The sequence below is a fragment of the Lissotriton vulgaris genome, chromosome 10, assembly GCF_964263255.1.
Source record: "Lissotriton vulgaris chromosome 10, aLisVul1.2, whole genome shotgun sequence".
Taxonomy (NCBI): domain Eukaryota; kingdom Metazoa; phylum Chordata; class Amphibia; order Caudata; family Salamandridae; genus Lissotriton; species Lissotriton vulgaris.
Window position 1 is genome coordinate 496,133,297 of NC_141698.1, and position 13,274 is coordinate 496,146,570.

General features: G+C 45.3%; 1 protein-coding gene across 2 annotated transcripts in view; it reads left to right on the plus strand.

Annotated features, from left to right (window-relative positions):
• Window positions 1-9,434: 9,434 nt before the first annotated feature.
• PARN (poly(A)-specific ribonuclease) overlaps window positions 9,435-13,274 on the plus strand; it is a 615,197-nt gene continuing 611,357 nt past the window's right edge. The window contains exon 1 of one of the 2 annotated variants that reach the window (XM_086941354.1): window positions 9,435-9,573. In XM_086941354.1, coding sequence (XP_086797480.1) covers window positions 9,555-9,573 — 19 coding nt within the window. In that variant the 5' untranslated portion in view covers window positions 9,435-9,554. The remainder of the gene's footprint in view (window positions 9,574-13,274) is intronic. The other variant, XM_086941353.1, reaches the window with a different exon arrangement.

Genomic DNA, 13,274 nt, shown 5'->3' on the forward strand with positions numbered 1-13,274 from the left:
TTGGACACAAAGAAGGCTTTCGACAAAGTTGACTAGGCTTACTTGGAAGCAACACTAGACAAATTTAATTTGGGTGAACATTTTAAACGCATGGTAATGGCACTATATTTTAACCCATCGGCCAGTGTAGGAGCGGGAGGATGCCTCTTATCCTCCTTAAAACTACACCAGGGCACAAAGCAAGGCTGCCCTCTCTCTCCTTCTCTATTCCTCCTTGCAATTGAACCTTTCCTTTTCTACCTTAGGAACAATCAACAAATCACAGGAATTCGCTTCAACAAATGTACGGTTAAAATTACTGCTTATGCCGACGACGTGTTGGTTGTCTCTGAGAATGCAGAAGCTGCTATCCCCGCACTTATGTCCTCAATCAATGACTTTGCTAGAGTATCTCAGTACAGGTTAAATAAAGATAAGATGGAGGTGAAACTCCTGAACAACCGTGGAGGAAAAGAAATTATGGGTAACTCTGGTCTCTTATGGCAGCATAAGTGCTTTAAATACTTAGGCTTGGATTTCACAAAGGACCTGATCACTACCCTTCAGACCAACAAGAATGCCATCTTCAAAAAAATTTCGGCTGGTCACCTACATTTTTAACATGGTGGGGAAGAGCTAAGACATTAAAAATGATGATTACTCCTCTTGTCAACCATCTAGCCAGCATGTTACCGATTACATTCTCAAATGATTTCCTATGTAAAATCTATAAGCATTTTAACACATTCCTGTGGCAAGGTAAGAGACCCAGAATATCTATGAAAAAAACTTCAATTACCAAAAGACAAAGGTGGTCTGGGCCTTTCGAACTTCAGGAACTATCAAACCGCGTATCTCTGTAAACAGGGATCTAACTGGCAGCTTCCGCTGACTGATTACACACTAATCTGGTTGGACAGAGAACGATCAATCATCAACGATATGCCCTTGCTTGCTCTCTTCACCATGGATATATCCTCCCTTCCTCCCTCAAAGTACATTTTGCTCAATACTAAAAGAGCCATGCTACGACTGGAACACCTCTCCACAATAAAAACTAATAAATCAAACCTGTCCTCTCTCTGGCACAACCAGAGTATAAAGATTGAAGGAGGGATGTTCCATTGGGAGCATTGGTCCAAAAACGGCATAAATCTAGTCAAAGACCTCTATGAGGGAACCCTTCCCTTGTCTTTCTTCACACTTCAGTCTTGACATGGACTACATCCGATAGATTTTTATACATTTTTAAAACTAAAATCTCTCCTCACGGCGCGCTCTATCAAACCCTCCGACCCATCAATACTCTCAAAGATGTCATAGCTGCTAAAGTCAGGACACACAGTCTCTAAAATATATAAACTCCTATCACCTCAACCTCACAAATCTCAAAAGAAATGTGAAGATAAATGGGAATCAGAAGATAACTCTAGCAAAATTCCATTTGACTGGGAAAAGATACACATCGCCCCCGTTTCGAATAAAATCTCCCCAGTACTATCACAAACCAAAATTATGTTAATAAATAGGACATATTGGACACCCGAAAGGATTTTTAAACTTAATCTCAGTTAGAGTCCCATCTGCCGGAACTGCAACTCTCACGTCTGTAATGGCCCATATGCTCTTCAATTGTCCTACACTAAAAGTGTACTGGGATAAGATTTATGAATGTATAGGCAGGACTTTCAATGTAACCCCTCGTAGGGAATTTTCCTATGTTATACTAGGCGCTCTGGACCCTAGAATCACGGACGTAAATGACCGTTACTTGTTGGATCTTATGGTCACTTTAGCGTGTAAAATTGTTTTAAATAAGTGGAAAACTCCAAAGAAGTCTCATTTAAGATGTGGGAAGAATGGTTATCCTTACTAAGAGGAGTAGATAACGTTGCTCTTCAAGCCTCTCCATGGCGTGAACCACACAGGAAAATGTGAAAGTCCCTTGATGTCTTCTCTTTCTCATATGACCCTCCGTGAAAAGGAGACTTATTTCCACATATCGTAATTCTTAATGTAGACTTTATTCATGGTGATACTCCTGTACTGTGTTATACTTATCACCAATACAGTTGTGTAGCCTGTACTTGCTTAATACAGTTGTACTGAAGTATACTCACATCCCTTCTTATGTGATAACAGATGCTTGTCCAACACCGACTCCCTTTTACACTAGACAATTCTTAATGTTTGCGTTATTTATAATGATATTCCTGTACTGTATCGTACTTTCCCCTACTGCAGCTGAACAACCTATACTTGCTTATAATTGTACTGCAAAGTGCTCGTACTACCACTTGTGTGATACCTATGCTTGGCTAACCGCTTGTACATCACTGCGACATCAATGGACTCACCATGGCAAGGCACTTGAGGAACCTACCTATTTACTTAGTTATTTATTATTATTTTCTTTGTTTACTTTGTATTCTGTGTAATTGTGCATATCAGTTTGCAAAATGTAATAAAAAAAGATTTGAAATAAATAACAAATCAGGAGTCTCCTGCCTGAATCTGGTCTCTTAGCATGTATGCATTCCGTGCAATTATTCCAGTTTCTTTTTGTTAGATTGAAGGAGTAGGAGTTATTTGTGTGAACATTTTTTTGGGGGAGAGGTTCTGGGGGCACTTGTGGGAAGGTATGTGACTCATGATTGGTGGGATTAATAGATGAGCTACAGGATGTTAGGTATTGTTAAGTTGCAGGGATGACATTCCGAGGAGGAGAGTTTGTGATCTTTCATATGATTTGTGGGAAGTTGCAGAAAACCAGTAATAAAGGTTAAGGCAAACATGTGACAAAATAGGTTGTGCTCAGGGAGAGAAGGCATGCAGAGGATGGAAGGGGAGGGCAGTTTGAAGGAAAAAGAAGAGGCAACAATAAGAAAATGTAAGTAAATGTCAGTTTTTCAAGTCACATTTTAGGTATATGGGGTTCTTTTTGTCAGATAGCATGCAATTAGATAATGCAAGAGTGTAGAAAGAAACTACATTATTTGCATTTGAAAAGTGCTATATTAGGTATTTTTGACGGGCACTAGAATTAGGCAAATTGCCTCTCCACTGCTAGGCTATTGCTAGACCACCACTCCAGGCAGATAAGCCAAAGAGCTCAAGGGTTAGAAGTGAAATGTAATGGCTGGATGCACATGTAGCGAAATATCGAGAGCTTTAGGCCGTGCTCATATAAAGCAGGAACCTCAAGGTTGTAGCAATGTAAGAAATATATATAGTAATGAATGCAAACAGAAAATTCTGGAGCAGAGTGCTTCTGATGTTCGCCCTCAGGCAGGGCTTTCAGTGGGAAAAAAACTGGGGGTGCTCTAAAAGGGACGGGGCAAACCTCGAAGGGGTGTGGCCTATCTAAGTAGGAGAGTGGTCCAAATAAAGATAACTAGTGTAGCAGTACCCCCTTCTCTGACAAGCCGTCAGCTCTAGGACTCCTCAGAGCCTCCCCTCCGCCCCTTCTGTGTGGCAGCCCAGGCAGAGACAGCTTCCCGGGCACGCACACAGCTGCACCCGAATACTTCACAGGTCTTTAAAAGACCATTTGCCTATTAATGATTCTTTGTCGTTTTTTCACCCCTTCTTAGAGCCCCTGCATCTCCATACTTCCTACTACTGTGCCCACAGGCGTTTTGTTCAACATTGCAAATGCTCCCTCCTCACCTTCGTCGCCCCGTGGGTATACCAGTGGGTGCTTGTCGCCAGGACACTGAATAGGCCCCTCTGTGACTTTAACACTGGCGGTAAACACGCAGAGAGGCTTGTGGTGTTCCAAACAACTGGGCGATGCTGCAGGCCAGCGTCTCAGGGCACAAAATCAGCCTGCTGTTCTCACTGGCAAAATAGGGCAGTCACATCCTGGTTATGATACGGTCACATAAAATTTCTTTCTTTGCAAACACGTTTGTATTATTTCATTTCTAACTTTTGTTTTACTGGACTTTTACAAGCAAGTTTCACATGATCAGAAGTAAAGAAGAGATATCAAAATGTAGGCAGTTTCTCAGACGAAGTGGTTTAAGCTGCTAAATGATCCCACTTGAGTTACCATTCATCGACACAATGGTGCGATGAAAGCGCACTACCAAAGAGTTGTGGGCACTCTAGTTGCGCCTCTGATCGAGCTGGTGTAGGGATGCCAGGGGTACTGGGAGCTGGGAGCGCATTAGCTTGATTTGCTTAAGCAGTGCATGCGCATGCTCACCCGAAACACCAACAAAAACCGGAACGTCTGGCCACCCTACCTTTGAGGCCTGAAAATAGAGCCCCCTAGAGACCCCTTTTGAGGCCCCCAAAAAACAACAGGGGTGCTCAGACCCCCACAGACCCCTTCCCCCCCACACACACACCTAAAGCCCTGCCCTCAGGTATGCCTCAAATAATTAATTATAAAAGGATCTATTTGGATGTGTCTCGTTTGGCATGGTACAAGAGGAAGGTTGAGACTAGCTTCCCCAGACTGTGGCTGGAGGGTGGCAATCCAGATTTTGAGTCACTCATACATGCACTGAAACCATGAAATGTCACACACAAACTGAAAACTTGCCAGCTATTAGAGTTGGGCGAGCCAACAAATTATTAGGGCACATTTATAGCCCTGCACTGAGAAGTACATATTAAAAGTTATACAGCCAGATTCATGAAGCTACCATTTTGCGATTAGCAAATAGCGAAAAATAGCGTATCGCTATTTGAGAGTCGCAAAATGGCATTCATGATAAAATGCGGGGAAAATTCGCAATCGATCGCAATTGGCGATTGCGATCTAGCCGCAATCGCTAAATAATCGCAGTTTTGGCAATTTCCCATGCCGAAATTGCGATATCGCAAATAGCGATATCGCAATTTGCGATCTCGCTAACTGCGAGATCGCAAAAACGAGAAGTCGTATTTCGAGCCCACTGATGACATCACAACCAGGAAGTAGGCTCACCACACCCACAAACAGAACTCAGAGCCAGGGAGTGGCAGCAGGAAAGTGAGGAGCTCCAAAAGCAAGACCCTGCAGCACCCCAGCCTGAAGGAAAGTTTAGAAAGATGTCCCAGGATGCAGCAGGGAGCAGTGGGCAGGAGAGGAAGAGGAAAATGACATTTTCTGAAGCTGAATTGGAGTATGTAATTGAGGGGGTGTGCAATGACTATGGCAAGCTGTTTGGGAAAGACTCTCGGAGGGTGCCAGAGCCCGAGAAGCGCAGGATCTGGCAGCGCATCCGCACCAAGGTCAATTCTGTCGGTGTCACCCAGCGCTCCATTGACGACATCAAAAAGCACTGGTACGACCTGAGAGGACGTTCCAAGGAGCGGATTTCTTTGAGGCTTGGGGACCAACTGGGCACCGGTGGAGGGGATGCATTAGCCACACCTAACACCCCATTGGAGAACATGATCGAGGAGACCATAGCGTCAGCAGCCTGCGTGGGGGTCATTCAGCTGGACTCCTCTCGACCCAGCCAACAACAAAGTCAAGGAAAGTGCCATGCGACTGCGACCCAGTCCCCTAAAAATGCCCTTACGTCCTGAACTAGCAACATGACATTCCCAAATATGCAGACCAAGCTCACCAAAAAAGCCCCATTCCATTGTGGTACTTGTAGTGTAATCATGATCCCGCAGTCAGCCCAACAGTGCCAGAGCACTCATTGCTAAGTCTAACCAAAACCCAGTCAGGGAAAGCAAGGCTGCGTGCATGTGTTAACATTTCCTGCGCAAGACACATCACATTAATCATGCACCCTTTCACATTACAGGTGCAGGTGATCAAGCCAGCACGGACAGCGATGCGCTACACATCACTGAGAGCCCGGAGGACACTGAGGGTGAGGGACAGTCCTCCCAACAACCTGGCACATCACAGCAACCAGCAGTGCAGCCAGCACCACCCACAGCACCAACACCCCGTGCCAACAGGGCCACCCCTGCAGCCACTGCAGTGCAGCCACCACCACCAACACAACCACCACCCCGTGCCGCCACAGCAGTGGTACAGGCTCCACCACCAGCGCCTCGGAGGCAGACGAGGCACACACTTGGTGGCAGGTCACAGACCAGCGCACAGAGGCGCCAGCAGCGCCAGGGCCCAGCAGGCACCGGCAGGGCACTAGAAACACCCGACCCAGGCCTGGTCATTGAACGCCGCATGCTGGCGGTGCATCGCACGCAGGCACGCCACATGGCAGCAATGCTTGCACAGATGCAGGCAACTGGACAACATATTGCCCAGATGACAGCAGCTGTGAGACAGAACAACCAGCTGCTTGTATCCCAGCAGGACATGACCCGTCGACGCCACCACCAACTACTGGCCCGCCTATCGGCCTACACTAGGTCTAATCATGTTGTTGGCCACGCCACATCTCAGCTGGCACGACGGTCACTTGCTATGCAGGCCCAAATGGTGCAGTGTTGTCAGGATGTGGCCAGGTCACTCGGCCTACTCACTGCAGCTGTGCTTGGCAGACAGGCCACTGGCCAGGAAGAAGCAGAGGGGGGTGACGACGCAAGTGAGGCTGCGTCGACCAATAGCAGTGCCTCCTTACCACCGTTGCCTGCACCTCGCCGCAGCAGCAGGCCAACATCAGGAAGTAGGGCCAACACCGTCCCTCAGGATGCGGAGAGACGACTTGGGGCGTCTCGTCGTCAACATCGCTGAGGACTGTAAAACTATGAGGGAGGCCATGCAGTCGACCCCTGCAAACCCCCTACCCCAGCATGGGGAGGTATGGAGCAATACACTCCCCCTCAGACAATTTGTTACTTGAAGGCCTATTTATTGTGATGTAACATTAAAGAAGGAAGGTCAAACTTCATACACACTCATGTCATTATTTCATTCGTCATGCATGGGTGCAGTGTTGTGATAGTGGTATGTGTACACTAGAAACAGTTTGTAGTGATGTGGTTGCGGCGCCTGTGTCCTTCCGCAGGATCTTCTCCGCGGGCATGACGTACATGTGGAGGTGGCTGGTCGTCCCCTTCAGATTCACTGCCAGAGATGTCGACAGGTATCCGGCGCTTGGTTGCCATGTTATGTAGTATTGCGCAGACAGCCACAATGCGGCAGCACACTGCTGGACTGTAATACATGGCCCCACCTGTCTTGTGCAGTATGCGGAACCTGCTCTTGAGCAGGCCAAATGTCCTTTCTATGCAATTCCTTGTCCGTATGTGTGCAGCATTGTAACGCCGTTGCTGGGGTGTGGCAGGGTTGAAGTAAGGGGTCAGGAGGTATTCACGGAGGGCGTAGCCACTGTCACCTGAATGAGAGGAGCAGATGGTGATTGGCTGTGCTGCGCAGTTACTTCATAGCAATGTGACATTGTCGACAAAGTGCACTTACCAAGTAGGTGTCCTTCCCCAAACTCTCCCCTGACCAGTCGTGAGTGGAGGCCGCTGTGCCGGAATATGAAGGAGTCACGGGTACTCCCTGGGTACTGGGCCACAATGTCAGTGATGTATGACTTAGCATTGCAGACCATCTGTATGTTCAGGGAGTGGTAAGACTTTCTATTGCGGAACATATACTCTGTGGCAGCTGGTGGGCAGATGGCGACGTGGGTACAGTCTATGCATCCAAGTACATGGGGAAAATGGGCTACATTGTAGAATTGTAGCTTGGTCAAGTCCAATTCCTGTTGGCTCGTGGGAAATTTGATGTGACGGTGTAGCTGGGTGAGCATGGCGTCAACGAAAGTGTGGAGGCAGCGTGACATGGTGGGCTGGGATATCCCCCCAGCAGCCGCTACTATCCCCTGGAAACTCCCGGAGGCCAGGAGGTGCAGGCTACACAATACCTGCACATGTGTAGGCACCGCATTGGTACGGCTTGTTGGGTGCTGCATCAGGGGGTCAAGGTCCTGTATTAGCTGCATTATCATTTCCCCATTCAGCCTATATTTTGCATATATCTGCTCTCTGGTTTGGCCCAGCAATGTGACCCGCTGGAGGAAAATCCTGTCCTGGATCCTGCGTCTCCTCTGTGCTGCTCGCTGTAGCCTTCGACGCCTCACCACCATGTACATTCCTGGCATTGTGGAACTCCAAATGCTGATGCTGAAAGTCCTTATGTGTGATTGGTCAGGCCTGAACTTGTTGCTGATTGGCCAACGGTTTTTCAAATGTAATTTTTTCATGGCTTTTATGGTTACCACCTGCTTTGAGTTGTCCTTAATTTGCGCGGCGCAAACAGTGATTTTTGGGTTTTTCGCTATTAGCGATTTTTTATGAATGCCGATTGCGATTATATAGCGAATTCGCAATTTATTTCGCAGAATCCGTGGATTGTCGCATTTTCCGATTCGCTAATGCTCGCCTACCGGGATTCTGCGATTTTTATTGCGAATTCGCTATTATGTGTTAGCCAATTCGCTATTTTGATGTTGAATGCCGATTACGTAAATTGCGCCCGCAATTGCATTTTCGCAGCGATTGCGTGCGCAATTTCACTTCATGAATCTGGCAGAATGTTTTGTATCGCTTGTAGTTTGAACTCAGATGTTCAAAAGTCTTTTCATACGCGATGATGAAGAAAAAAGAGTTTTTGTGAAATAAAATATTTGCCTAAGATCACACATTTTAAACGTGGAAGCTGTTATATATGCAGGTTTGTGGTTTTCACGCAGTACAAATCAGCCATAAATGGGTATCTGTTTGTCTTTCCTTATGGTAAGAGTTTGTTTTTAGCTCTTAGGGCATTCTTCTGCAGTTTTTTATATACTCTGGACAAGCGCACCAGTTAAATTACACAAGGTTGCATTGTTTCTAGACTTGGGGATATATTATGTGATTTACTCAGAATCATGGGATATTGAGCCAACCCCAAGACTCAGAGTTCAATGGTTGGCAACTCTGGCCTTAAAACCACATCCCGGGAAGAAGGATGGAGGCAGATGCCACATGAAAGAAAGCTCGTCTCCTTATGGGCTCAAGGTTCCCACAGTACCTGGAACAGAGGCAGGTTTCAGGCTGGAACCTGTCTAGAGTTTTCAGTGGTTCAGTGGCTCGCCCCAGTCTATTGAGAATGCTCAGAAGCTGCTAAGTTTCCAAGGTCCATACGTGATGTGCTGCTCTAATCCAGTTTTAAAATCCCTTGCCGTCAAGGAACCCTTGCCCGTGAGAGGTAGGCAGCAAGATACAATACCATATGTGCTATTAAAGGCAATGAACGAACTACAGTTCCAAGATGGCGGCTTTATCTTCACTTACGGCAAGATGTTCTTAAATTGTTAGCATTCCGTAACAGTGCGTAGCCAACAGAATCTCAAAGCAATATACTGTTTTAAAAATATGTCCCATGGAACAGTAAACCGTTTACAAAGTTTAGAAAAATGTGATCCCCACACACAGTGGTGAATAAAGGAATCAGCACGTAAAGCTGCCACGTGCAGTCCTGTTTCTATTTTCATAATCTCTCCGTTGCTAGCGGGAAGCATCACCCCATTGGCCCATGTGCCAGCACAGGTTGCCGATGGAAACGGAGAGCAGACTAAGCCGGAAGCGGTGGGATTTGTGAGGTTTAAAGAACGCCGGTGCGAAGGCGCTCGTCTTGGCAGTGCTGGTCTCGGTGTGCAGGAATGGAGGTCACCAGGAGCAGTGAGTGAACGACGGCTTCTTTCTAGCCGCAAACTGCGCTTGCGCAACTGCCAGTGTCAAAGTGTCCAAAACCACATTGAAAGGGTCATGGATATATTATAAGATAATGCCAGCAGTTGCCACTACCCGACGTTCAGCTCTAAGAGTTGATTGGAGCACGAATAATGTTATGTAAACTAAGTCATGCCAAGCTGAGTTTATAATCAATTATGCATGCCCCATGAGAGCTGTAGTGTCAGGCAAAAAGATAGAAACCAAACGTATCACTGTGTTCCGTGTGACCAAAGGAGCCGCTGTGTTGTAGTGGTAAACGTGTCCACTGTTGATATTTTGTCCTATACAGCTATAGAAGCGGTTTGGTAATATTTTAGGAGTTATAAATTAGTAAAGCGGTGAGCTAACCTACCTAGTGGGGCGACTACCTGTTTGTTGAAAGTATTTCTCGGCGCAATCTAATGCCATGTCTGTTACAAGACCATCTTGTTTGGTGTTTCAGTAGTAACGCTCAGTTCGTGTTAAAGGCATCCACGGAGCATAATGTGTGTCCTAAATTGTAGTCAGAACATGGTATATAGAGCGTAATACACTCAGAAGAGGTGCTGAGATGAGCCTAAGAAAATGCTTTAACGGTATTGTTGAGACTAAATGCATAACACCGCATTAATGTAACTGGTAACTGTTGTGGCAACAGCTCTGTCTCGAGGGTATACCCTTTTTAAAGCTGTTTTTCTTTTACCTTTATTTAAGTCTTCCTGCTCCTTCAAAGGCCTTAGTTTAGGTCTCGATGGCTAAACCTTGCAAAATGGATAGGGTGAGAGGTCTTAGCTCTTGCAAACTAATGTAATATTTGCAGTGTCTATTCAAGAAGCGAATAACCAGTGGTAAATTGATAAACCGGGTTGTTTACTTTTCAGAAATGACCTTGCTGGCCCTCCTTTGAGCTCAAATGAACAAGCAATATGTTTGCATCTTTACACACTGATTTAACCGAGGCAACATATTGAATATACCACCGGTTTTGATGCTCTGCACCTCCGCATCTTCAGGCCCAGTTTGTTCAATGAAGGAGACTCCCCAACGCATCAGCTGCTAATAGGAAAGGTGCCCCTTCTCCCTGACTAACTATTTGGTGTATTTCACCCATTGCTCTTCTGCATTTACACAGGTTTCGAGTACACATAGGCTCTTTACTCTCCTTATCTGAATCAGTCTCCATCAGTAATCTCTCTGCAGGAGTGGCCAATTACCCTGGACTATGGCAACTAGGCACCACTTATGACCAATATTTTCTGTCGCTGAAACCTGACACTATTGCAGGCTTATTGAATTGCCAAGTACCTCATTCTTAGGCATTGACTTTAAGGCGGTTGCGTTTTGAACAGTCCAGCTTCACATGGGAAGGTGCCACCGGTGTAGCACATCCAATACAGGTAAACAAAAAACAAGTAGCATGCACAAATTGTTCATTTTATTTCTTAAAATAAATAAAACGTGTATTCTCTTTATACTGCATACTAAAATGTTCAAAAGCGGAAGCGATATTGTTCCGCTACTGAATGTGGAGCAAAGGTCTGGGGGCTCTTAGAATGTGCTAGGCCCATTAATTAAGGCGGCAGCTGGGACGGCCGTTGTGCCGTTATTAAAGCAACATAGCCTACGCAGTTTATGATTTAAACAGAGTATCCCATTCAATGCAATATTCAGCACTTTTTTAATTTTGTTACACAAGCCCGAGCATCAGTATTCATTTCAAAAGTACTTTATTCGGTTTTTTTTTTATATACAAAACCATAAAAGTTCATATTACAATAAAAATAGCATTCCAAGCTACGAATAAAATGTTTACAAAACGAAATACAGCATGTGGGGAACCCCCAGTTCATGACAGTAATAGATTTGCTATTGCACTTTGATAGAGAAGCAGAGTGTAAGGTGTTTAAGTCTTAATAATTCTTACATGTCCAGGCATTTTCTATACTTCATAGTACATTTTAAAAAACCCGCCACGTGGGGTATAATTTCTGGGTTCAGCATTTGAAGATAAAATAGTGCAGGCCGGGTTTGTACAAAGTTCATCCTTTTTAAAATGGGTTTAACCTCTTCCCTGCTGATGACGGAACCGCTCAGTCATCAGCTGCGGTGGGGCTGTGCTGATGACGGAGCGGTACCGTCATGGCCCGCCCGCCGCTCATGCGCGGCGCGAATTCCGCGCCTGCGCTGAGTGTTCTATTGAGCGGGCGGGGCCACGACGGAACCGCTCTGTCATAAGCACAGCGCAACTGACGCTGGTGACGGAGCGGTTCAGTCACCAGCATGCGCCCGCCGCTCTTCCGCCCCGCCCCCTTAGCACTGTGGCGGAATAGCTGCCGCAGTGAAGGGGTTAAGGTAAAAGATCCTTGGGAATTCATAATATTTACAAAAAAACATGTAGTGAAGCAGATCCTGTGGAGACTGAGAGTTGCAGCCACAGGGTGCTAACACCGTCCCCATGTGACAGCCCCTGGGGACTGCCAATAAAAGATGAAACATGTTAAACCTGAACCTGATTAAAAGAAAACGGTCATATGCTGGTATGGACCAGAATAAATATTGCTCCTCCACAGGCGAGGTTTTTAACAAAAGGTGGAGGCGCACACTAGGCTTCGATAATTCCCTGCCATCTCTATCCAGCTTTTTGCGGGTAATAAAAGACTGTTTAATGAGTATAGGATCGTTATTAGTTATACCAGCCGGGTTTAAAAAAGATCTAGTCGCCCTTCTTTACGGAAGGTGTCTTAAGATAGCTCAGCCAGGGAATTTTGGACATGTTGTCTAGCCTAAGGGTTGCTTTTAGCAAACTATGTGTTAGCACTAGATGTTTGTTGAGCCAACATTGCAACCAGAACAGAAGAGGGCGCAGTGACAGTGTCACATAAAAAAGGCATGCCTATTTCTTCATGTAGTGATAAGTTAGGGGTTCCCTGTGGGACACATAAGAGTTTTAATTTTTTTTTATTTTCGGCAGTCTAGATTACTATAACCCCAGATTTCACTCCCATAAGTAGCTATAGCTCTCCGTACTACTTCGTTAAAGACTTTAGTTAGATGTTCTGCCCATATACCTGGATCCTCCTTGTAAAGGGCAAAAGGGATACCGTTTGGACCGGGTGCGCCATCCTATTTTTTTTTTATTAGGTTAGCCACTTGGATTTGTTGTTTCAATTTCATTCTTCAATTCTGGGTTTGATGTCTCCTTCCTGTTGCAAACATATCTTTCCTTTATTTTGCAATCCGGATTTAAATGGTTCCCCAGAAAATTGACCCATTCGGTCTGTTAGTACAGATGACACAACTGTTTTATCCGGTCTTACTAGGCTATTTATCATTTTCCAAAACTTCCTAGTGTTTTTTTTATTACTGGCATGAAAAATGTTTGTCCACAGGTCATGATTGGCTTTAGTTTTTCATTGAAATTAGTTTCCTCAGATTTTTATTTAGTGATTTTATGGTGGTTAGTATTTCTATGTTGTTTGGGAGCTTGGTTAACTCTTCCCTGAGTTTGTTTTGCAACTGTTTCATTTTGCGAACCATATATGACAAATTAATTTTTTTTCTCCCTTTTTTCTTTCCGTAATTAATTATTATTCCTTGATTCTATGGAGGCATTATGTGGATCAACTATTTTTCAGGTAAAGCTTACCCAGTGATCAATTGCTGACCTG